At 38.9% G+C, this 26,437-nt stretch overlaps 1 protein-coding gene across 12 annotated transcripts in view; it reads left to right on the top strand.

Annotated features, from left to right (window-relative positions):
• Positions 1 to 26,437, top strand: part of LOC114617219 (protocadherin alpha-4) — a 238,010-nt gene that overhangs the window by 173,294 nt on the left and 38,279 nt on the right. Inside the window, exon 1 of one of the 12 annotated variants that reach the window (XM_028762750.1) lies at positions 22,824 to 25,678. The exons of the other annotated variants lie outside the window; for them this stretch is intronic. Within the exon in view, the coding sequence (XP_028618583.1) occupies positions 23,117 to 25,678 (2,562 nt within the window). The 5' untranslated portion in view covers positions 22,824 to 23,116. Of the gene's footprint in view, positions 1 to 22,823; positions 25,679 to 26,437 lie in introns of those variants that run through there. 12 annotated transcript variants of the gene reach the window in all.

The following is a 26,437-nucleotide window of genomic DNA, read 5'->3' as shown; positions in this document are numbered from 1 at the left end:
CTATCAGTTTCCAATGGCTCCTTAGTTAGACATTGAACTCATGCCCATCTCCTCTCTCAATGCTGGAACTTTGTCTGGTCTGAGCCTGTGCAGGTCTTGTCTATGATGTTTCAATTGCTATGAATCCATATGTGCAACTGCCCTGATGCTGTGTCCTTAAAACACCAGTTTTTGTAATAATCCACTACCTATGGATCTTATACTTTTTCTGCACCCTCTTTCATCACTGGCACCTCTCTCTCTGAGCTTTGGGTGGAGAGGGCATGATATAGCTGTTTCATTTAGAACATTGCGCAGTCTCTCATTCTCTGAACCGTGGTCAATTGTGAATTTTTGTGTTAGTCATCATCTACTGCAAAAGAAGGTTCTCTGGGCTAACCAATACACTAAGCTATGGGTACAACCGTAAGTCACTAGGAACTGCTTTAATACTATTCATTTAGCAGAAGTACATCAGTGTGTTCTCTGCTAGGGCCTATGACCTGCCTGGCCACAAGTTCTTTGCTCTAGTAACAATGCCAGGTATGGGTTTCATCTTGTGGAACAGGCCTTAAGCTCAATCAGAAAGTGGTTGATAACTCTATAAGTTTCATGCCACTAATCACTGGGAGTGTTTTGTCTGTGCATTGTAGCCCACAGGGTTCATAGTTCATTGGTTAGACCATCCCCCTATTTGTTCTTCAGTTTCTCCATTGTCTTGTCAGACTTCCAGGCCTTTTTAAGATTTAATATTTTATCCAGAACATTTACTTGCTTTCAGTAGGATGGCTGGTGTGAATAATTTAGGCTGCCATTACCTGATATTCTCTATCATAGTTTTATCACCAGTAGACTAACATCTAAGTAATATTTAAGTGCTTTTATGTATGTCTTAAAATATATGAATTACTTTTCTCTTAAAGATGAGTTTCTTCATTTTCTCTAAGCCTTGATGAGAAAATTTATCTTTCTTAAATTTGAGAAACTAGTTTAATAATAATAATATATTCTTTGATATATTGAATAATTGAACAAAAGCACAAGATTTTACTTAAATATGTTCATTAGCCAAACTTTATTAAAGTAGTATTTATGACTTTGCTTGACATGAAATTTTGCATATTTCTTTATTAATTTGGTATTTTTGAGCCTAAGAAAGTATGGATAAAAGTAAGATATGACTGTATTCTTAAAATAAATATAGCAATAAACCAGTAGACCATAAATTATAATACGATTACATTGAAACTAAAGTTGACATGAATACATCTAACCTTAGAAAGTAAGAAGGACATCAACAGACTTAGTATGGTATATGTTGGAGTATTCAGCTAGGCAGGGAAATCTTCCAATGTATGTCTCCTTTAAGAATAATTAATGGATAATCTGGGAAGCAAATGTGTAGAGTCGATGATGAATATTTCAGTCACAGTGAAAACCCTAAATAAAGGCCTGGAAAAATAAGAAAAGACAGAATTTGCTGAAAAATAGATTTATTTGCCCCAAACATAGTTTATATGTCCAAACAAGATAAAAGTTGAGGTTAGGCTATCAAATAATAAGATTTAGATGACTTTTCAATGCAGTCCTTAGGGTTTTGTTTTATCCCAAGAAGACGGAGATTCAGTAAAGTTGGAATGATCTCAAAGTAACTCTAGCATGAACATGTACCACAGCTACATCATAGATATTTTGAAGAAAAAAACCCTGTAATCCCAAGACCATGCACAATGTATTTATGTATCTTTAAATTTTCCATGGATATTTAAAACTAATCAAAATAACTCATACATATAAGGTATGTTATTATAAAATTAATGTATATTCATTATTAAATATGGTAAAATTTAAGGAAAGACAACATTTTACATTTAAGAAATAAAAACATTTGTCAACATAGTTTTAAAGACTATGTATAATTTGTCTGTAATTATTTGGCTTGTTTCCATATTAAGTTGTCTATCTAAAATGATGTTTATATATATATATATATATATATATATATATATATATATACACACACACACAACATATGAACATATATAGACAACAAAAATGGAAAATTAGATTCTTGGGAAATTTAAGAAGTTGACTGAAAAAGATAGTTGAATTGCCTTGTTTCAAATCATATAAAGGTGACTGGATGTTCAGAATCCAAATAATTATAGGTTTTATATTTTCTCATGTTAAAAAAAATCAAATGACAAAGTGACTTTCTTTCTCAAAAAATAAGAAACATAAAAATATAGGAATGGCTTTAATAATAGTAATGGAAAAGTAAAAATTTTGTTGAAAAGGATTTTAAAATGTTTTATAATGTACTCTTAAACCAGTCGTATTTAGTCTTGTGTCAATAAATTTTTCAATGAGGTTGTTATTTTAACATGATTTTTTTTCAAAATTTACTTTTAAGAATAATCATACAGAGTGGTGGGAAAATGGCTTAGTGGATAGAAGTGTTTGCCATAAATGTGTAAAGACTTGAGTTCAAATTCTCAGAACTCATAAAAGTTGGACAGATAGTGTAAACATCTGTAGTCCTAGTGTTTCTATTGGAAGATAGGAGACAGAGTCAGGAGAATTCCCAAAGGAAGGTGGGTTTTACTGCTGTGAGCAGTCACCATGACCAAGGTAACTCTTACAAGGACAACATTTAATTGGGGCTGCTTAACAGGTTCAGAGGTTCAGTCCATTATCATCAAGACAGGAGCATGGAAGCATCCAGGCAGGCATGGTGCAAGAGGAGCTGAGAGTTCTACATCTTCATCTGAAGGCTGCTAGGAGCAGATTGGCTTCCAGGCAGCTAGAACAATAGTATTAAAGCCCATGCCCACAGTAACACACCTTATCCAACAAGACCACACCTCCTAATGGTGTCATGCCCTACACCAAGCATATACAAACAATCACAGTGAGCTACCTAGCCTGTTGTAGAAAATGGAAAAACAAAAATGGAACAGAAGGCAAGAAGAGAAACATGGATGCCATGTACCTGCATTTGTAAGTAAGTGTGCATTCACACATAGAGAATAATTATACAGAAAAAAGTGAGAAGATTTGAAAATATAGACCTTCTATTGCCAGAATTTAGACATTTCATTGATATTATTAGAGTTAATTAGACCACTGTTGGTATATCCAAGTGGCCAGCTATGGAGATTCAAACTGATGCCAGGAGGAAATAACTTGGTGTGATATGAGGAGGAGAAATGATAGGTTAGCTATGGTCAGAGAACAAGTAGACTCTATCAAGGGTCATAGAAATGATGTTCTCAGTTTTGGCAATGTCTTAATTGTTGATCTGAGAAAGGATGGGTTCTGAGATACCTTTTGAGTCATCTGGACTAAGGTGATACTTGGAGCCGAAGTGTGGCTGGAATAATGAACAATACATTACATGAGGTGGCAAGGTGGGACAGGTAATATCAAACTGTATGAGAAACATATTAAAGTCTGAGAGAATGAAAGCCCACAATCCAACAGAGAGAAACTAGTAGGAGATGTAGGACAAAATCCTGAAAGGACTACTTAACACAAATTAGAAGAGGAAGTTTGAAAGATTAGTTCATTGGCCTGGCCATGATGTCATTAAAAAATTAGCATGCTGACAGGAGCCTGATGTAGCTGTCTCCTGAGAGGCTCTGCCAGAGCCTGACAAATACAGAAGCAGATGCTCGCAACCAACTGACTGAGCACAAGGTCCCCAATGAAGAAGTTAGAGAAAGGACTGAAGGAGCTGAAGGGGTTTGCAGCCTCATAGAAGTAACAATAATATTAACCAACCAGAATCCCCAGAACTCCCAGAGACTAAACCACCAGTCAAGGAGTACACCTGGAGGGAACCATGGCTCCAGCTGTATATGTAGCAGAGATAGGCCCTGTTGGGCATCAATGGGAACAGAGGCCCCTGGTCCTGTGAAGGCTTGATGCCCCAGTGTAGGGGAATTTGAGGGCGGGGATGAGGGAGTGTGTTGGTGGGTGGGTGAACACTCTCATAGAATCAGGGAAGGGAGAATGATAGGGGATTCTGGTGGAGGGAACCGGGAAAGGGGGTAACATTTGAAATGTAAATAAAGAAAATATCCAATAAAATATTAGCAAACTTGTAGCTAGTTGACAGTGGAGAAAACACCAATGAATAGTGCTAATAAAAGATAAAGCCTCTTCCAGGTTGAGAGGGAACATAGTGTGCTTAGGAATACTGTTATCTTCTCTGCTTCTATAATACTTGTAGGGTGTGAATTTGTCTTTAGTATCCACATGGGGAAGTTTTGGAAAATACCAAAAGTACTTTGGGTTAGGTCTAAGCCAGTTTGCCTCTATTCTCCAACTCAGTACCTAGAAGTAATACAGATACACAAGCAATTTAAAAGAGGCACAGTTTTTCATTTCCACTTTGAAAATTCATTTGGAAAATGTCATTTAGTAGAAAAAAAAGCTGTTATATTTGGTTTCCTCTCCTTAAAAAAAAAAAAGCGGGGGGGGGGCGGGTGTATTCTATATCTTCATCAAAGCTTTTAACAATAACCTGACCAAGATAGTTAATTATTTATATGCATAAGATTAAATGTATCTTCCAGACACTTTTGTCACCAAGAATTAATACAAATGTGGGGAAAGTACAGTAATTTATAATTCATGACTATGACACTTTTTGCCTTCTGTCCCACTAGAAAATCAAATAGATCTGGTTGTATCTCTGTGAAGAGCAAAGCAAACAGCCCTGGTCTCTCTTCCTTATGCAATGTCCTTCTTAATCTGTCATCATTGGATTCACAAATATTTTATTCATACCAGTTTCTACTGCCAAATAAGATTTACCTTCTGTGTGATAAGTGAGTTGAAAGTAGTTCTTGTTCTTATTTTTATCTCTAAGATTCAGAGTGATGAATTGTGAATTTTTTATGCATAGCTTAGGCATATTTCAGCTACCATCTGCTTCATATATTTGTCTTTGCTCTGAAGTACATTATTTTTATACTAGAGTTTATTTTAAAACTAATCAATATTTTATCTATAGTTCTTTAGAAATACTGTATTGAAGGTAATATTACTCAGACTAATTTTATTGCATTTATAAAATGTTTGACTGATGGTTAAATAGTCTTCTGCTCATTAGATTTATTCATTTATTATAATATTCAGAAACCTACTGTGAAATTCAAGACCAGAAGAAACTTAATATCTGCATTTGAAGGTTCTTTTTCTATTTATAACATCTATAGGTTTTACATCCAAAGCACAAAAATATTACAAAGAAATAGTAAATCCCCAGAATTCCCAAAGATAGTAAATGATCTATATTTCAATGAGCAGTTCTATGCATATAAGATAAGACATATGTATTGAAAATATTAATTTGTCCTGTAGTTCCTTTGTTTATTTTTTTAAGAACCAGAAATTTTAATTCTCTTTTGTTTTACTTATCACTGTTGGGAATCAAACCAATGCCTCACATATGTAGGGACAGTGCTGTACCACTAAGCTATGTCCCTAGCCTCCAAAATTGAACTTTTTAATTAGTGCAAAATTATTCTTTTTGTGTTTTGATTTGTGTCTATCCCAAGTTAGCTAGGTATTCTTATATTTTCTTCTAGTACTGATTGTAAAAGTAACTTTTATTCACCAGATAATTTGTCATCCAAGAGGCTTACTAAGAGGGTGATGAATAAACTCACCCTTTCTAGCTCTTTCTGAACTGTGACTGCCTGGTTCAACTCAGCTATTCTGGCCCAAATTTCTCTCTAAGCTGACTGATTCAAATTGGCTTCTTTTGGCTTCTCACTGAATTGTTCCTCTTGGTCTCATACTAACTTTGGCAATGTGTTCTAATCTTCTAGCTCCTTCTCATTCCCTGGCTCATTCTGTCTTCACTTGTGTCTAGCTTTTTCTTCTACAACTTGTCTCTGTAAAACTGTCCCAGTAAAACTGCCAACCCCCTTCTTTCTATGCTGCACTCTTAAGTATCCTCTTTATCCTGTGCCCTTCTTGTGATAATTGGGCGTATCCTATCTCTGACTCAGTTTGGCAAACCTTTCTGATTCATCACTTTGTCTGACACTCAATTAGACATCACTTTCAAACATGCCTGACTTCTTCTACAAACTAACTTTACCTTCATTGTTAGGATTAAAGGTATGTGCTAAGGGTGTGTCTGTATTCCAGCCATAGGGATTAAAAATATGTCATTCCAGCTGGATCACACAGACCTAAAAGGTCTTTGGATGTGATTCCTTGCCAGAACAGCCATGTTGTTGGAAACTGATCAACTTTAGCTTTTAGCCTTATGATCTATCCAAGTTTATTTTATTTTTTTGTGTGTGATTGGTTTGGGATAAGACTGAGATTCATTTTTCTACCCAAATATTCAGTATAAAATTGTTAATGTTTGTAGACATCAAGATATTAAATAGTTTAAAATAACCCACCAAAAAGACCAGTGAAAAGCTAATTAATGAATTCAGTAAAGATATAGAATACAAACATCATCTGAAGAAGATATCTGAAAGAGAAATTAAAAATATGATTTATAATAGCTACAAAAATAATAAAATGATCCAATGATGAAACTTAGTAGCAGGACATTTGCCAAGCATGTACATGGCCCTTGGTTCAGTCTCCAGAACTCCATAAATAATAAATAAAGAAGTAAATAAATAATTACATTAAAAGAATAAATTTATAATATTTAGGAGCAAATTCAACCAAGTAACTGAAAGTTTGTACAATAAAAAGAATAAAACAGTAGTGAAAGAAATAGAAGTCCCAGATTAGTGTAATGATATTCTATGCTTGTGGAAGAGTTAATACTGTTTTTTTTTATTGGATATTTTATTTACATTTCATATGTTATCCCCTTACCCCATCCCCCACCCACCCGGGAACCCCCCATCCCCTTACCCCTCCTCCTTCTTCTCCGTGGATGTAATCCCCACCTACCCCCCCAACTCCCACTTCCCCACCCTCAAAATTCCCACCCCCTGGGGCGTCCATCCTTCATGCGGTCAAGGATCTCTTCTTCCACCTGTGCCTGGCAGGGCCCTCCACTCTTACATATTCAGCTGAAGCCCTGGATCCCTCCATAAGTGCTCCCAGGCTGGTGGTTAGAACCCTGGGAGCTGTGGTTGGTTGGTATTGTTGCTCTCCTCATGGTGCCACAAACCCTTTCAGCTCCTTCAGTCCTCACTCTAACTCCTCCATTGAGAACCTCATGATCAGTTCAATGGCTAGTTGTGAGCATCTGCCTCTGACTATGTCAGACTCTTGAAGGCCTCTGAGGAGACATCCATATCAGGCCCTTATCGGCATGCACTTCCTGACTTCCACATCAGCATCTACCTTTGGTGACTGCACATGGTATGGATACTCAGGTGAAAAGGTCTTCAAATGGCCCCTCCTTCAGTTTCTGTCCCTCACTTTGTCTCCATATTTGCTCCCTTGAGTATTTTGTTGCTCTTTCTAAGAAGAACTGAATCACCCCCACTTGGTCTTCCTTTTTTATGAGCTTCATGTGGCCTGTGAGTTGCATCTTGGGCATTTCAAGGTTCTGGGCTAATATCCAATAATCAGTGAGTGAATACCATGTGTGTTCTTTTGTGATTGGCTTACTTCACTCAGGATGATAATTTCTAGTTCCATCCATTTACCTAGGAACCTCTCGAATTCATTGTTTTTAATAGCTGAGTAATACTCCATTGTGTAAATATACCACATTTTTTGAATCCATTCCTCAGTTGCTTATATTCTACAAACAAACTACAGGTTCAATATAATCCCTATCAAAATTGTGATGATATTTTAACAGAAAAGGGAAAAAAGATAAAGTAGTACTTTAAAAACCTATACTCCATTAAGTCAGAAAACCTAAAGGAAATGAATAAATTTCTAGGTCATCTAAACCACCAAATTTAAATAAAGAAGAAATAAACAACTAAAATTGACCCACAGTAAATAAGGTCAAAACAGTGATCCAATAATGGAAACAAAACAAAACCCACACAAACAAAATTGACAAATAAACTCTAATGACTATAAAATGTCCAGGCCCAGATGGATTCCCAGCAGAATTCTACCACACTTTCAAAGAAGATCTACAACCAATACTCCATAAATTGTTCAAATAATAGAAATAGAAAGAGTACTTCAAACTCCTTTGATAAAGCTGGTGCTATCCTAACATCAATACCAGGTAAAGACACAACAAAAATACAAAACACAGGCCAATATCCTTGATGAACATAGATACAAAACTCCTCAATAAAATACTGGCATGTCAAATATAGACACATATCAAAAAGATCATCTACTGCATCCCAGATATGCAGGGATGGGTCAACATACATGACTGAATAAATGAAATAAACATATAAATGAAACTAGACAAAAACGACTCATCATTTCAATAGATGCATAAAAAGTCCTTAGACAAAATCCAGCACTTTTTTCTGATAAAAGTCCTTGGGAAAATAGGACTGAAGGGAAAGTACCTAAAATATCTAAAATGTAATAAAGGTATATATGAAAAATGTACAGCCATTTTAACTCAAAGTGGAGAAAAACTTCAAGCAATTGCATTAAAATCATGAATAAGACAGGGCTGTCCACAATCTCCACTCCTTTTTCTAGTATATAAAACATTATTTATAAGACAAGAGAAGAAAATTTTAAAAGTTACAAATAGGAAATAGAAGTCAAATTATCCTTATTAGAAGATGGCATAGTATTATACATAAAAAGTCCCCAAAATTCCTCCAGAAGACTTCCAGAAACAATCAACAATTTCAGCAATGTGACATAACACAAAATGGCTTAGAAAAACTAGCAACTTTTCATATACACCCAAACCAAACATTCTGAGAAAGAAATTATGAACACACTTTCATTCATAACAGCCTAGAAAAACGTAGGAATAGAGCTGAGCAGTGGTGGTGCACGCCTTTAATCCCAGCACTTGGGAGGCAGAGGCAGGCGGATTTCTGAGTTTGAGGCCAGCCTGGTCAACAGAATGAGTTCCAGGACAGCCAGGGCTACACAGAGAAACCCTGTCTTGAAAAAACAAAACAAAATAAAACAAACAAACAAACAAACAGAAAACTAAAACCAAACCAACAACAACAAAAACTTAGGAATATACCTAACCAAGAGGTTACAGAGAGAGACATCTAGAATGATAACTTTCAGTCTCTGAAGAATAAAATCAAGGAAGAGACTAGAAAATGGAAAGACCTCTCATGTTCATGGATAGGTATAATTAATATTGTGAAAGTGGCCATTTTATCAGAAGCAATTTACCAGTTCAATGTAGTCCAAATCAAAATCCCCATAAAATGATTTCCAGAAATATAAAAATAAAATCCTAAATTTAGTAGACACAAAATATCCTGGGCAGCCAAAGCAATCTGGAAAGATTACCATTGTAAATTTCAATATTTATTACAGAGTAACAGTAACAAACACAGCATGGTATTAAGATGGAAGCAGACATGTAGACCAATGAAGCAAAAAAGAAGACATAAACATGAGTGCATATAACCATAGAAACTTGATATTTGACAAAGATCACAAAACCACACTGGAGAAAAGACAGCTTCTTCAAGCAATGGTTCTGGGAAAACTGTATGTCTACACACAGAAGAATGAAGTTATATCCATGTCTATCACCTGTACAATAAATCCAAATGGATGAAAGACCTCAATGTAAAACCTGAAGCTTAGAAACTTCTAGAAAGCATAGGCAATGCCCTACATGACATAGGTGGAGGATTTGGTTTGCTCTGAAATTAGGGACAGCAACCGACAAGTGGGACCTCATTAAAAAAAAAAAACTTTATAAAATAATCAATTGAGTGAAGAGAAGCCTGCAAAGTAACTCTTTGCCAGTCATATATGGGATTAATATCCAGAATATATAAAGAACTCAAAAAAAGTAAAGAAAACAAATGACCCAATTAAAAGTGAGCTATAACTATGAATAGAGGGTTCTCAAAAGAAGAAATAAAAAAGGCATAAAAATACCTCAAAATGTCTTACCTCATCCTTAGCAATCAGGGAAATGCAAATTAAAACTACTCTGAGATTTCATCTCACCCCAGTGAAATTATTAAAATGAACGAAACAAGTGACAACAAATGTTGACAAGGATGTGGGAAAAAGAAAATAAAAGTAATCATGAAATTTTGGGATAAACTTAAGGAACTAGAAAATATTATACAGAGTGAGGTAACACAGACCAAAAAAGGCAAACATTGCTGGTTCCTAGCTCTGAATCTTAATGTGTGCATATGTAACCTGGAGTAACCACAGAAAACAGGAAGTTTAAAAAGGACCATTGGGTGGGGGAAAAGGAACTCTAGAGTGAATAGCAGATTACATTGATGGATTTCCATATATTGAACCATTCCTGCATCCCTGGGATGAAGCCTACTTGATTATGGCAAATGATCATTTTGATGTGTTCTCGGATTCAGTTTGCAAGAATTTTATTGAGTATTTTTGTATAGGTATTCATAAGCAAAATTGGTCTGAAGCTCTCTTTCTTTGTTAGGTCTTTGTGTGGCTTAGGTATTAGCGTAACTGTGGCTTCATAGAATGAATTGGGTAGTATCTTCTGTTTCTATTTTGTGGAATAGTTTGAGGAGTACTGGTATTAGGTCTTCTTTGAAGGTCTAATTCTGGACTAAAGTCATCTGACCCTGGGCTTTTGGTGGGGGGTTGGGAGACTTTTAATGACTGCTTCTTCTATTTTCTTAGGGGTTATGGAACTGTTTAGACAGTTTATCTGATCCTGATTTAACTTCTGTCTGTCTAGAAAATCATCCATTTCATCCAGATTTTCTAGTTTTGTTGAGTATAGGCTTTTGTATTAGGCTCTGATGGTTGTTTTTGAATTTCTTTAGTTTCTGTTTTTATGTATCCCTTTTTGTTTCTGATTTTGTTAATTTGGATACTGCCTCTGTGCCCTTTAGTTAGTTTGGTTAAGGGTTTATCTATTTTGTTGATTTTCTCAAAGAACCAGCTACTAGTTTTGTTGATTCTTTGTGTGGTTCTCTTTGTTTCTAATTGATTGACTTCAACTCTGAATTTAATTATTTCCTGCCATCTACCTTTCTTGATTGTGTTTGCTTCTTTCTGTTCTAGAGCTTTCAGATGTGCTGCTAAGTTACTAGTGTAGGATATCTCCAATTTCTTCATGAAGGTACTCAGTACTAAGAATTTTCCTCTTATCACTGCTTTCATTGTGTCCCATAAGTTTGAATATGCTATTTCTTCATTTTTGTTAAATTCTAAAAACTTTTTAGTTTCTTCCTTTATTTCTTCCCTGATGAAATTATCATTGAGTAGAGAGTTATTCAGTTCCTATGAGTATGTGGGCTTTCTATTGTTTTTGCTGTTATTGAAGACTGGCCTGAGTCTGGGTGATCCGATAGAATACATGGGATTATTTCAATCTTCTTGTATCTGTTGAGTCCTGTTTTTTGTCCAATTATATGGTCAATCTTGGAGAAGGTACTGTGAAGTACTGAGAAGAAGGTATGTTCTTTTGTGTTAGGGTGAAATGTTCTGTAGATGTCTGTTAAATCCAGTTTGATCATAACTTGGACACAGAACTAAGGTCGAAATAGGAAAAATGGAGGCTATAAGAGATTTAGCTGTGGTTGAGGAATCAAGAACAGTACAGCTCTAGTCTTGGTTATTTTCCACAGGTTGAAAGTAAGTCCCTAGTGCTGAAGACACCAGACTTTGGACACAGGACTTGGAGAAATTAGTTGGTTATGACTTGGAGGCCCCCCACACTGAGGACTAGTTCACAGAACTTGAAGGTGCTATACAAGTTTCCAGGGGAGAAAAAAGTCAATATCCCTATCTATGAACCTTACAAACTGCAACAATGACTATCACTTTGAGATATCCCCAAAGGTGGATAATGATACTTATATCTTGGGAGTAGCGAATAGCTATCTGTTTTTCACTTAAGAACCTCTCAATAGGAGGGAAATCATGCCTCATACTATAAAAACCCAGCTAAATATATATTGTTGGAAACCTATAAGAGATCTTAGTTAGGCCATTTTCTTAAATCAATATAATTTCTAACTGCATATCCTGAATAACCACAAGACAAATGCAGCTTTTATCAAAGATGCTTTGTTTTGCCACAGGTCAAGACTATTACAGAATAGCACAATGGTCAAGATTCAGGGAACCACTGACAGTAGGGTGCCCAGCACCAATCTACAACACAGTCCCTACACTCAAGGTTCAGGAAACGTTGAGTCAGAGAGCATTCTTATCAAACCACCACAGTGTGTGTGTTTATGTGTGTATGTGTGTGTGTGTTTGTAATAATAATAATAATAAAAAGAGGACATAAATTTGAGAGGAAGTAGGAACCAGAATCGGGAGCCAATTACATGCAATAACACTGTCTAAAAATGACATACATATTTTAGTTAACATGATTTATTGTTGAAATGTTTAATGATCATTTCAACTACTGTAAAGATATTACTAAGAGGTGTCCTTCCTCCCTCCCTCCCTCCTCCTCCTCCTCTCCCTCCTCCTCCTCCTCCTCCTCCTCCTCCTCCTCCTCCCCCTTCTTCTCTCTCTCTCTCTCTTTCTTTCTGAGACAGGGCTCTAGCTGTCCTGGAACTCACTCTGTAGATCAGAGGTACACCTGCCTCTGCCTACCGAGTGCTGGGATTAAAGGTGTGTGCCACTACTGCTGGGCAAGGCTTTCTTAATAGTTAATTGCCACAAGCATCATTATATGTAGAACACAATTAAAGTAAGTACAGGTGCTGGAGAGGTGACTCAGTGGTTAAGAGCACTGGCTGCTACCCCAGAGGACTTGGGCCCAAGCCCAGCAAGTACATGGTAGCTCACAACCATCGGTTACTCCAGTCCAATCCCACAGACTCTTTTGCTCTGCAGACACCAGGAATGCACATGGTACATAAGCATTTATGCAGGCAGGACATACGAAACAACTACACACAAAGCAACAAAAAATTATATGAAAAATGAGTACAATGAAATGAAGTATTCCCATTCATGCTAAATTCTTTCCCTATATATACAGACTTGTGATAGATTTTATTTCTACCTCTATGATATCTTCTTGTTCTGTATTATATTTTTGATCCACAATTAACAATAGGGAATTGAAGATGTGGACAGTGAAGCCACAGATGAAGACAGGGATTTTTTTTTTATTCTCAAGTTCTCAGATATTTGCTTGATGGGTTTTAAACTTTATTTATTAAATTGTATATACATGTTATTTGTGTCCAAAAATTACTGTGAACAATGCTCACCTTACTGTACAATAGGACACTAGATATTTCAATTGTGATTTTGAAACTATTAACTGTCCATTCCTGCTTTTGTCAAGAGACTGCAATTTGTTGTCTAAGTGTGAGCTACGAACTTCAATGCACTGGATTCAGCTTCAGACTTGAAGTTTTAAAGGTTTGCTTAAATATTTCACTTATCTAAGAATTAAATCTAAGATTTTTTTTAAATGCCCAAAAGGTTGAATGGCAGTTGGAAGAGTTAGTTATAAACACATTTTTTTAAAGACACAGACTTTGATATTCCTGGGTATATGGTAAAAATAACTCAAAACACTGAAATACATTAGTAAATTTAAATGAAATATATTCAGATAAATGGGCTGAATTTCCCAGGAATCTTTTTGGTATTAATAGGAGTCATATAAATTAGATTGTGACACCTTTATTGAGGAAAGAAAAATGTGGTAAACATGATTCTGTTTTTATGTATACTATGAGCTAGGAATTTTGTAGATAAATCATACATTAATGAATTATCTCATTTAGGATTGATGAGCATGATAAAAAGCATAAATTGGAAAAGCATTTTAGTATATCTGAATAAAATCTGAATATGAATTCTCAGTGGTTAAGAGCACTTACTGCTCTTCCAGAGAGCCCCAGTTCAGATCCCAGAATCCGTACCAGGCTGTTCACAATGCCTGTAACTCCAGCTTCATGGGATCTGATGCTATCTTCTGGCCTCCAAAGGCAGCTGTATGGATGTGGCATACACACACACACACACACACACACACACACCTAAACTCTTAAATTTATTTATTTATTTGTTTGTCGAGACGGTTTTTCTGTGTAACAACCCTGGCTATTCTGGAACTCACTCAGTAGAACAGGGTATCCTGGTAGTTCTGTGTGCCTCTGTCTCCTGAATACTGGGATTAAAGGTGTGTACCACTGCTGCCTGACAGATAAATTTATTTATTTATTTTTTAAAATAAAGTCCTTCAGAATAAATATAAAAGCATGTATATAAATATACTTTCAGAAATATACCTAAATATTCAATTACAGAGTAAAATGTTATGAAATATTTATACAATGAATATTATGTAACATTTACTGAGAAGAAAAAGTACTATGTATAATATATATTATACAAAATCTATATAATATATGTACATATAAATAATTATTTGTATATAATATATGTATAAATTTTATAAATAAGCTAATGACCTCTTCTGACCTCCAAAGGCACCTGTATACATGTGGCACACAGAAACATACTTACATATACATCTAAAAAATATAAACTATATATAATTTATGAAATACATTATATAGTTATACAATTTATAAAATATATATTTAGTTATATATTTATATAATTTATAAAATGTTATGTATTTTATTATATATTTGTATAATATATTTTCCTGCCATATATGTAACACACAAAACTTATATATATTAAAAGGAAAAACATCAATCACATATGTTAAAAAACTTTAAAAAGCAGCATGGTGCAATAATATGTAGAATATTACATTTTGGGAAAATACATGTTCATTTGCATATGCTGAGGTTAAAGTCTGGAGAGATATATCAATACCAAGGAATCAGACTTAAAAGCACTTTAATTTTTACTGACTTAGAGAATTAAATAAGTTGAATTTGTTCAGTATGTATTTTTAAATACTATTGAACCAGAATAAATAGAAAAACAAAAGATAATAAAAATAAATTAAAGAGAATATAGCTGGGCTTTATCAGGATTGTTGTCATGTTTTTAACAGGTTATCGGGTGTCATTATTGACCTTTAGAAAGAATGATTTAAAAATCTTCCTTACTCCACAGCTCTTGAGGAAAACTAATCCACGTATCCCACATGTCATGGCTGTCTAATATATCCTGTGTGTATGCTAATTTATGAACCAATAAATGTTTCATACACGGTTAAAATTTTAAATGAACTTACGACAGCTGGATCACAAGTGTCTTCATTCAGCCTGAGATACTACAGAACGCCACTGATGGGAGGCTATGATTAAAATTTGATTAGGGAGGATATTGAAGATCTGAGGATGACACTCTGCTGTAATCAATGTGATCCTGAATTAAAAAGAGGGACAGTGAAGCTTTCACCAACTTCTACTAGAAACCAACTTTTCATTTCTAGTAACGGCCACTTTTCTATTTCAACTTGGATGTTTCAACTTTTAGTGTTGTCTTGTATTCTCTGCATTTATTGGAGAGCTGGCCAATAGATTTGAACAAAAAGAAATCATAAAATGTTGATTTACTTGGAAGTTGTATTCATTTTTTCTGTTATATGAGGAACAGCTAAAGTTAGCATCAGTTGAGGTATGTTGTTGTGCATCCAGCACAAAGACTTTTTCAGTGATAGTCATAGAATTAAACCAGGGTTTTCTTCTTAACTCTTTCAGTATAGTATGGTCCATTTGCTTCTGATAGAAAAGAAGGAAAAATACAAAGCAAAATGGGAGAATATGAATGTTATTTCAAATAACTTTAATAAAATGAGCTTTGTTAAGGTAATTATCTCATTAGAATGCCTCAAAGTATCTGTTAATATTCATAGAAACCAAAATTGATGTCATATATTTTATCTTCCTTTTTCTGTTGTATGTCGAACAGCTAAATGAATTATAGTAAAATCCATCATTAAGAAAATGAGTGGGATTCATACTGAAAAAATCAAAGTCATCTGTAGATCCCCACTACTTCCATGGAATATTGTGAGTGGGAAATTACTGCCTCCAGCAAAGGCTGAGAATACAAGAAGCTTATGGAAGATAAATCCTTTTTTACAGCATGATTTTACCAAAAGTGTAAAAAAGTATAGTGTAGTGCATGTGTGTGTGCATGCATGTGCATATATATACATATGTATATATATGCACATGCATACACATACACACATACACATACACACACACACACACACACACACACACACATATATATATATACTCACATGCATACACATACACATGTATGTAAGAGAATATAAAAATGAAGTATGTAAAAAAAAGAAGTTTGAGACAGGCAGTGGTGCATACACCTTTAATTCCAGCACTCAGGAGGCAGAAGCAGATGGATCTCTGTGAGTTCAAGACCAGCCTGGTCTACAAAGGGAGTCCCAGGACAGCAAGACCCTGTTTCATAAACAACAACAACTATAAAATTAAAAATGTTTGTAATTGTGAAAAAAAAGTTAAATAGCATTCCATGTAAAATACTTGAAATTACTAGTTTTCTGAGCAATAGTAAGATTCCTACTAGAGGCGTATATGTTTAGTAGACAGATGTTAGATTCCGTAAAAGTCAATAATGAGGCAGAGGAGCCTGGGATGGAGCTCAGTGGTAGAGCATTTGTAAAGTGTGTGACAGGCCTCGGTCTGAATTCCCAATATCCTCCCACAAATATATTTATAAACCAATCCCCTCAAAACAAAACAAACCCCAACTTACCCAAACCACAAACAAAATGACAAATAAACCAAACAGAACAGAAAAGGAAAAGAGACAAGAAAAGCAAGAAAAGGGCAAGCAGTTAGTAAGTGAGATGTTGTTAAACTAAAGATTTTCTGTACAGCAATGGAAATAATTAATCCAAAGAAGAGACAGCCTACATAATGGGACAAAAATCTTTGCAAGCTATACATCTGACAGACATTTAATATCTAAAATACACAAAAACTTATTTAAAAAAACTAAACAAAAAATTAAACAACCCGATCAATAGATGGTCTAATAATATGAACAAAACATTCTCAAATTACAGCATACAAATGGTCGGCAAGCATATGAGAAAATATTCAATTTTACTAGACATCATAGAAATGCAAATAATGTTGATATTTCATCTTACCCAGTCATTGAGCGACAAAATGACAAATGCTGGCCTGGATGTGGACAAAATGGAGCCTTTTCCTGATGCTAAGAGCGTGAGTTAGTCTAGCCACTACACAGTCTGTACAGAGACATCTCCAAAACCTAACAAAAGATCTCGCATAAGACCCAGTTTCAACAAAGCATAAAGGGATAAAAATTCAAGAAAAAATGATTGGTTTGTTTATGGGCAGGGTTTCTCTGTGTAGCCCTGGCTGTCCTGGAACTCGTCCTGTAGACCAGACTGGCCTCTACTCACAGAGATCCTCCTGCTTCTGTCTCTGGAGTGCTGGGATTAAAGGCATGCACCACCATAGACCAGCTCAGAAAGACTCTTTTAAAGAGAAAAAGAGGCCTGGGAAGATATTTGCTTCCTGGAGAGTATGATAATCTTTTCCCTTTTGGGATTAAGCTTCTCCATCAATGCCAGCTCATTAACATTTTATGAGAATCAAGAGAGATTAGAAGTGGATAGAAGAAGTAAACTGTCAACTGTCAAGGAGTTGAGATATAAATGACCCAAGACCAACAATTATTTCATATCTTGATATGTGAATGGATACTGTTTAGAATTGTGTAGATTTTTTTTTCCCTGAAGCAGTAGAAACAATGCATTCAGAAGGCAGAACTGGGATTTCATTTAGGCTGAACTGGTCATATCTTGGAAAAACAGTTAAAATGCAAAAATACTCAACAACGTCCATATCTACACATGTCTGTCTGTCTGTTGACCTACTATCTGTCTGATTGTCCATCTATGTATGAAAATCAATGACTATTTTGGCTAAACTCCATTTGGGAACAAGAATGTTCTTTAGTGCCAAATTCCATTTTTATTTTATTCTGTGGCTAAATCCCAAGAATTGTAAAAGAGAAACAGGGCCAAACAAGGCTTTCTATTAAAATAAGAGGTCCAAAGTGATGAATGGAGACTTGGAATTTGTTTTAATGGCGAACATAGAAGCCAAAAGTCAACTTAAATACAAACGTATGAATTGAGGACATGCACTCAATCTCAAGTAGAATACTGGTAGTAATTTAGTGAATTAGGATGTGGCTTGTCCTAGACAGCCATAATTCTTATTCCAGAAGGGCTCAACTCAGTTCTGGATTGGCCTGTGCAGTTGCTGCCTACTAGTCTCGAGTCATTGAGAAAATGCTGACTAGGAAAACACAGAGGGTAGATCCCTCTGTCCCTCATTAGAATTCCTCCAGGTTGAACCATTCCATTAATAAATACTCTTTGGCATTGCCATTAAAAGAATTATAAAAGCCACTTAACTATATTGTATTGCAGCTTTCTTACTTCATTTTGTCTTTGTGGGTAAGTAGGAAACTGTTAAAGTCGCCATGAATTTCCGATAAACTGTGTCTGTAGACACATCATCAATGATTCTACCAATGAAAACCAAAAAATGTCTGTTTGGAAAAAAAGTCAATTTTAAGTCTGGGTGATGTGTGTGCATGTGCGCGTGCGTGTGCGTGTGCGTGTGCGTGTGCGTGTGCGTGTGTGTGTGTGTGTGCGTGCATGTGCGCGTGCATGTGTGTGTGTCCATCAATGCTCTGGTATACTTTCAGTGCACTTGTAGAGTCAGAGGACAGTCTTGAGGAGTCAGCTCTGTAATTCCACCTCACTAAGCCTAGGTCTCTCTTGTTTTCCCTGCTCTGTGTTGCCCATGTTAGCTGGTCCCTCCCAATTCTCAGAAGACTATAACTGGCACAATATTATTGCAAAATGTATGTTTTGTGGAGAGGGAGCTCAAGCATCCTGGCCCTTAAAAACAAAATACATTTTTGAAGCAATACCTCACTATATAGCCCGGCCTGGCCTTGAACTCATGAGCCTCTTGCCTCTACCTCTTGGGGATTGGGATTGGTTAGAGACATGGACACTCATAGCCATGCCTGCTATGAGATGCCACTTTAAAAGCTACTTTGTGTTATACCAACTCTTAGGGATGCCTATTTGTCGCACTTTTTTATTGTGTGACATGTGCTTAGTTTGTAGAGTAGCATTCATTCACCAACTAGAAATAAAAATCAGAAGCCAGGCATAGTGCCACATGCCTATAAGTTTAGCACTTGGGAGTTGGATGCAGGAGTATCAGGAGTTCAAGGCTAACCTTTACTATAGATCCAATTCAAGGCCAACCTAGGCTATACAAGGCATAGTCTTAAAGCAACCAAACTTGTTAAAAACAAAAAGAAAATTAAATTTTCCTCTTTGTGACACATATTTGTGCAATGGCCAGCTGAGAACCTGATAAAAGTAGTGACTAGTCAGTATGTTCTTTTTGTCCTACACCCCTAAAACTCAGGTCATTTGGTTACTCAGAGTAAAATGATTTGTGATGTTGCCAGAAATAAAGGAAATTTGATGTGAATTAGGAGAGTTTTCCGAGTTTGAGTATTTTTCTTGCAGTCTTAATTCTGTTGTGATTGGTTTTTGTTACTGTGCACAGTGATCTCATGGAAGATGTATTTTACAAATGTAATTAAGAAATATAATTGAGGGATATGATTTCAAAGTTCTTGTCTAGCACAGGGGTAAACAAACACAATGCCCTGTCTTATGGCTCTTTTTACTATGTTACTTTTTACTTACCAAAGTAAGAAGTGATTTTATTTTGTGATAGAGAAATTTTACTATATAGCTAGGTATAAGTTGTTCCTGGTACTGGTTTAGTGGTTAAGAGTACTTGTTACCCTTCCAGAGGACCTGAGTTCAATTCCTAGCAGCCATACTGAGTAGATAGTAACCACTTGAAACTGGAGCTCTAGGGGTGCTGACATCTCTTTCTGTCCTCAATGGGTGACAGCACATACATATCAGATACTCACATAGACACATAAAACAAACAAAAAAGAAACAATACCCACATATCAGATAGGAAAGTGAGCTGCTCTTTTTTATTTTCAAGATACAGGTTAAGTTCTAGAAGTATTTGGAAACTTTGGAAAAGCTTGGCTTTGAGTAGGCTTTTCTGTCTCCACAACGTCTCAAAGGTCACAAATGTCTGTGTTTAAGGAGTCATGCCATACATAGAGGGTTAGCCAAGATGTCATCTGTGAACAGTTATTGCACTTTGCCAACACCACTACCACTAATAACAATAGTGTGCTTGCCAGATAGTGTACAAATCACTTATTAGTTCTTCTAATCACAGCAACAGTCTCATGAGTTTCAATTTTGTTTCCTTTACTTAAAACAACCAAATGGAAGATTGGGTGTTAAAAGACACGTGACTATGTGTAACTACCTCTGTATTTGGTGTTCCCAGTCTGTTGTATTCTGCTTTTTAATTGTGATTCTTAGTGGTGAACAGTAAGGAATACACAATGGTATGACTGAGGCATTAGCATGAATGTCTGTAGATGAGGCACTTAGCAACAGTGTGAGAAAGCACATTCTTAACATTGGTAAGGTTGGCAGGAAGCTCAGTATAATAGTGAGAAATAGGAAATTACTGTGATGCCAAACAGAATACCATGTCTGTAGTACAACGTCCCTGGAAAGGAGGCTAATTTTGCTGCTCCTTTGCCCTTTCCGTCACTGGGGGAGTAAATACTAGTTGATGCTTACTTCTGAAACACAAAAATGGACATCTCAGCTGTTACTCTTGCTGAATGACAAATTCTGTCCCTTGTCCAACTCCCACCCCAGGCACAGGGCACTCTGAGGCTTCTGTTTAAAACATCACAAAGCCCTTGTCACCCTTATCTCTTCCTTAAGTGCCTGTGATCTTTTCAGGGGCATAGGACCATGCATGGTCAACACTCAGTGGCTTTGAGCAGTGGTGGCATCGATTGTGAGGACTGGAGGAGATGAGGGGAAGAAAGGTCACTTTTCCTGACAACTTATAACTTGATTCCACTTACAGGCCATTTGTTTTCTGAAATAAGTAATGGGTGAGGACATAGGCCAGGTCTACAATTTGTGCACTTGAGAGATTAAGGCTCTTGGAGATCAAATTACTACAGCGAACAGACAGAGCTACTGGGGAATGTTTGGGAAGGATACAGACAGAAGAGGGAGAAGCCAGAGACCTTAAAATGGAGACAGGAATAGATTTTAATGGAAATTGCTTCCCACTCTGCACCCTTGAAGGAACAAAGAGGACAAATAGGGAGTGATGGGAGGAAAACTGGCTTCTTTAGGAGGAATGGGTTAGGTTGTGGAAGACTGTTACTGAATGCATCTAAGGAAGGGTGTGCTGCTGGCCCCCATGTTAGAAATCTGGCTTCTGTCAACTTGTCCTCTCAAGCAGGGAAGCATGCCAAATGTCAGGTCCCACTCTGGCTCCCTTCCACTAACATAGCTAGAAAGTTACCCAAGGGGCTCTCTATGTAGTGCAAGGATACTGGGAGTTGAGAAAGAAAATGAATCTCTATGTAAGCAAGAATGATCTTGCACAAGGGGCTGCAGTTTGAAGCCTTGCTGGGAGAGATATGAGGGCTGGGGAGGCTGACTATTCCGAAACAAGAGGCAGCAATGACACAGCTCTTTCCCTTCTTGTTAACAGAAGAGAATTTGTGTGGCCTCTGCAGCATTTAAAGGGAGTCTGAGGGGGGCACAGAGGAAAGGGAGCCCACAGGAGCCCTATATTTACAGAAGATGAGCTGCAATCCTTGAAATTGCTGCTATCGTAAGATAAATCCCAGCCTCCTGCGTTTTGCTTATAACAGCAGGGTAGTATTTTTTTCTTTTTCTTTCTTTTTTTTGCGAAGCATTAATGAGTTCATACTCCGGCCTGGCTGGGCAGACCGAGAGTAACTCTTCTGATTTAATGGCTTTGTAGGCTCTTGACAACATAGTCATCAATTAAAGAAAAAAATTAATCACTCTTGAAAAAAATGTCTTGGGCGATAAATGAAAAAAATGTTTGACGTGAGATTAGCAAAGCATGTGGGAAGAATAGCTTAAAATTTTACTAAATTTTTTCCCACTGTGACCAAAACAGGTTGAATATGAGTTTTTCTTGAAGCTTTACAGAGCCAGTTGTTTAAGTAGAGAATTTTAAACACTGAAATACTGGTTAATTGCCAAAATACACACTGAAAGTTAAGGCACGTGGCTGGGAGCGGGACTGAGTGATGGATCTCAGGATACTTACTATAGGCTTGCTCCCCGGAGAGGGCATTAGTCACTTTGCACTTTGACCTGGGAATTAAAGGCTTTCTGTTCTACTAAGAAACGTTGGGAAGGTGTAGGGTCAGTTTAACAAACGGTCCATATTTCTAAAGCCCCTAAACCCTCCCCAGCGTTTACTTTCCCTGCCTGTTACGGCACCGCCCAGGTCCCCCTACAGTTTATTTTCCTGGATGGCGCTTTGAAATCTTGACTTGGGGAGCTTATAGTTGGAGTTCTAGGGACTCAGCTGCTTTTCTCAGGCTAGTCTTACGAGACGCGTTAAGCCTGTTTGGGAGCGTGGAGACTGGGTGAACAGGACGGTGGGGGCTGGGAGAAAGGGAGTGGCCGCGGTCCCGCTGTCTGCTGGGATTCAGGCGATCGGGGATGAAGAAGATGAGGCTGGAGTAGATGGAGTGGCAGGGCGGTGCACGGTCGCAGTCCGCCGCCGCTTGGGTGCGGAATACGAGCTGGACTTGCGGAGCGCCCCCTCCCCCTCCGCTTCTCCCTCCCTCTCCTTAGAGCATCATCGGCGGCGGCGGCGGCTGGCAGTCGCAGAAAATCGAGACCCCGCGGACCGCCTGGAGGCGAGTGGAGGAGCTGGGATATGGGGAGTCACCGGGGGCGCCAGGGCCCGGAGCCCTTGAGAACGCCTGGGAGGGGAGCCCTCTCGGGCATTTGTAGTGCGTGAGAGGCGAAGAGCGGCGAGGGCGGAGGCGGGGCCCGGGCCCGGCGTGGAGCAGGCTCGCCAAGCCGCTGCCTCCCGCCCTGCCCCGGCTGCCTCTGCCAGGGCCGGCGGCTATGGAGCAGGCGGGCGCCAGACCTGGGGCGACCGAGCATCCGCGACCCCTGCGGCCCTTGCCCTGGTTGCTGTTTCTGTCGTTCTGGCTGCTGCTGGTGCTGCTGCCAGGCCCCGCGGCCTCCCAGCTACGATACTCTGTGCCGGAGGAGCAGAGCCCGGGCGCGCTCGTGGGCAACGTGGCCAGAGCCTTGGGGCTGGAACTGCGGCGCTTGGGACCCGGCTGTCTGCGCATCAACCACCTGGGTGCACCCAGCCCGCGCTACCTGGAACTGGACTTGACCAGCGGAGCACTCTTCGTCAACGAGCGTATAGATCGCGAGGCGCTGTGCGAGCAGCGGCCTCGCTGCCTGCTCAGCTTGGAAGTGCTGGCTCACAACCCCGTGGCAGTGAGCGCGATCGAGGTGGAGATACTGGACATCAATGACAACTCTCCGCGCTTCCCGCGGCCGGATTATCAGCTTCAGGTAAGCGAATCCGTGGCACCTGGAGCGCGGTTTCACATAGAGAGCGCACAGGACCCTGACGTCGGCTCCAACTCAGTGCAGACCTACGAGCTCAGCCCCAGCGAGCACTTTGAGCTGGACCTTAAACCCTTGCAGGAGAACAGTAAGGTCCTGGAGCTTGTGCTGCGGAAGGGCCTAGATCGCGAGCAGACTGCCTTGCACCATTTGGTCCTTACTGCGGTGGATGGGGGCATCCCAGCTCGCTCAGGCACGGCTCAGATCTCTGTTCGTGTCCTGGACACGAATGACAATTCTCCTGCCTTTGACCAATCCACTTACCGCGTCCAGCTGAGGGAGGACGCTCCTCCAGGCACGTTGGTAGTGAAGTTGAATGCCTCGGACCCGGATGAGGGTTCTAATGGTGAACTCAGGTACTCTTTGAGCAGCTACACATCAGACCGGGAGAGACAGCTCTTTAGCATCGACGCCACTACAGGGGAAGTGAGAGTAAGTGGGACTCTAGATTACGAAGAGTCTTCCTCCTACCAGATCTATGTGCAAGCTACTGACCGGGGACCAGTACCCATGGCGGGTCACTGCAAGGTGTTGGTGGACATTATAGATGTGAATGACAATGCTCCAGAGGTGGTGCTCACAGACTTATACAGCCCAGTGCCTGAGGATGTTGCCCTCAACACTGTTGTGGCCCTTCTCAGTGTGAATGACCAAGATTCAGGCTCCAACCGGAAAGTAAGCCTGGGTCTGGAGGCTTCACTGCCCTTCCGGCTAAATGGCTTTGGAAACTCCTATACCCTGGTGGTGAGTGGTCCACTGGATCGGGAGCGGGTAGCTGCCTACAACATCACAGTGACAGCCACTGATGGGGGTGTACCACCACTCTCGTCTCAAAGGACACTGCAGATTGAGATCTCTGACATAAATGACAATCCACCAAGCTTCCTGAAGGACTCCTATTCCATCTACATCCAGGAAAACAATTTGCCAGGTGTGTTGCTTTGCACTGTTCAAGCCACAGACCCAGATCAAAAGGAGAATGCAGAGGTGACCTACTCTCTCCTAGACAGGGAGATTCAAGGGCTGCCAGTCACCTCCTATGTCTCCATTAACAGTGCCAGCGGCAGCCTTTATGCTGTCAACTCCTTTGACTATGAGAAATTTCGAGAGTTTTTTGTGACTGTGGAGGCTCAGGATAAAGGGAGGCCACCACTAAGCAGCACTGTGACCGCCAACGTGTATGTGGTGGACGTGAATGACCATGCCCCTCATATTCTATACCCTACCTCAACTAACACATCAGCAGCCATTGAGATGGTGCCACGGACTGCCCCTGCTGGCTACCTGGTCACCAAAGTCATAGCCATGGATTCAGACTCTGGGCAGAATGCTTGGCTCTTTTACCATTTAGTCCCAACTTCTGACTCGGACCTCTTTAAAGTAGAACTTCACACAGGAGAAATTAGGATTACCAGGAAGATAGGAGATGAAAGTGGTACCACTTTCAACCTGACTGTGGTGGTCCGTGACAATGGTGAGCCACCTCTATCATCGACTGTGGCCATTACAGTAGCTGTGGTGGACAGGGTTTCTAAAATGCTCCCTGACACTCAGAGACATATAAAGAGTCCTCGGACATACTCTGAGATCACACTTTATCTGATAATAGCATTAAGCACAGTGTCTTTTATATTTCTCTTGACAATCATTGTTCTGAGCATCATCAAGTGCTACCGCTACACTGCTTATGGCACGGCATGCTGCACAGGCTTCTGTGGAGTGAGGGAGCGGTGCCCTGCAGAGCTGTACAAACAGGCCAATAACAACATCGATGCCAGGATACCACATGGCCTCAAAGTACAGCCTCACTTCATTGAGGTTAGAGGCAATGGCTCCCTCACCAAGACCTACTGCTACAAGGCCTGCCTGACAGCAGGCTCAGGGAGTGATACTTTCATGTTTTACAACACAGGGGCCCAGACAGGGCCAGGGCCTGGGGGAGCCCAAGCCTCAGTGACTGACAACAGGCAACTCACGGGCCAAAGTAGGCACAGTGCTGGGAACCTGATAATCCTAAAAAATGATGCTGTCTCTCAAAATGAGGTGAGATGGTGATCAAAGTGTCTTCCAGAAAGCCATGCTTTTTTCACATGTCCCTTCCTCCAATTGCATGTGGTTGATATTCCTAATTTATTAGCATCCAAAGGTTTATCTGGTAAATTGAGTATCAATGGTAACTCTGATATTATAACTTGCTGTTTGCTCTCTAGAAAATAAGCCCTAGAGGATTCTTTACTTACCATTTTCTAGTGGCATGGGAAGAATTAGCCATAACAGTGTTTGAGAAGTGAGGATTAGTCTTGGGTATTTTTTGTTGAAGCACAGCTCTGTAGAAATAGAACAGGTCTGGGAATAAGTGTTATATTACTGGGAGGTAATGTGAGGTTCAAAGAGAAATAATTTCTGCTATGTCATCTATAGAGTAATTGCTTTGGGCTTTAAAATTTAAGTATATAAGCTCTGAGACTTCCAGAGATATGTGGTATCTCTGTATAATGTTGCTGTTTATATCTTGGAGATCCACAGTGAAAATGATTGGAAGGTAAATCTCTGTGAGTTTGGGGCCAGCCTGGTCTACATATGAGTTCCAAGCCATTGGGGCTATGTAGTGTGCGACCTTGTCCCTAAAATTTATTCAGTTAATCACACAGGACTAATGTGATAGGCTCCTCTGGAAATCCACCCTGGAAGTGAGAAGCTAAGGCTGGATCATGTGGTCACTCTTGTGAGAAGGAATGAATGGTAGTAGGCTAGAGTAAATGAGTACACATTTGCCTTGTTGGCCGAGGGAGCTCATTAAGG

This window comes from Grammomys surdaster, unplaced genomic scaffold (genome assembly GCF_004785775.1).
Source record: "Grammomys surdaster isolate TR1022 unplaced genomic scaffold, NIH_TR_1.0 135, whole genome shotgun sequence".
NCBI classification, from domain to species: Eukaryota; Metazoa; Chordata; class Mammalia; order Rodentia; family Muridae; genus Grammomys; species Grammomys surdaster.
The sequence above is the reverse complement of the archived record's forward strand: the minus strand, read 5'-3'. Positions and strand labels throughout refer to the sequence as shown.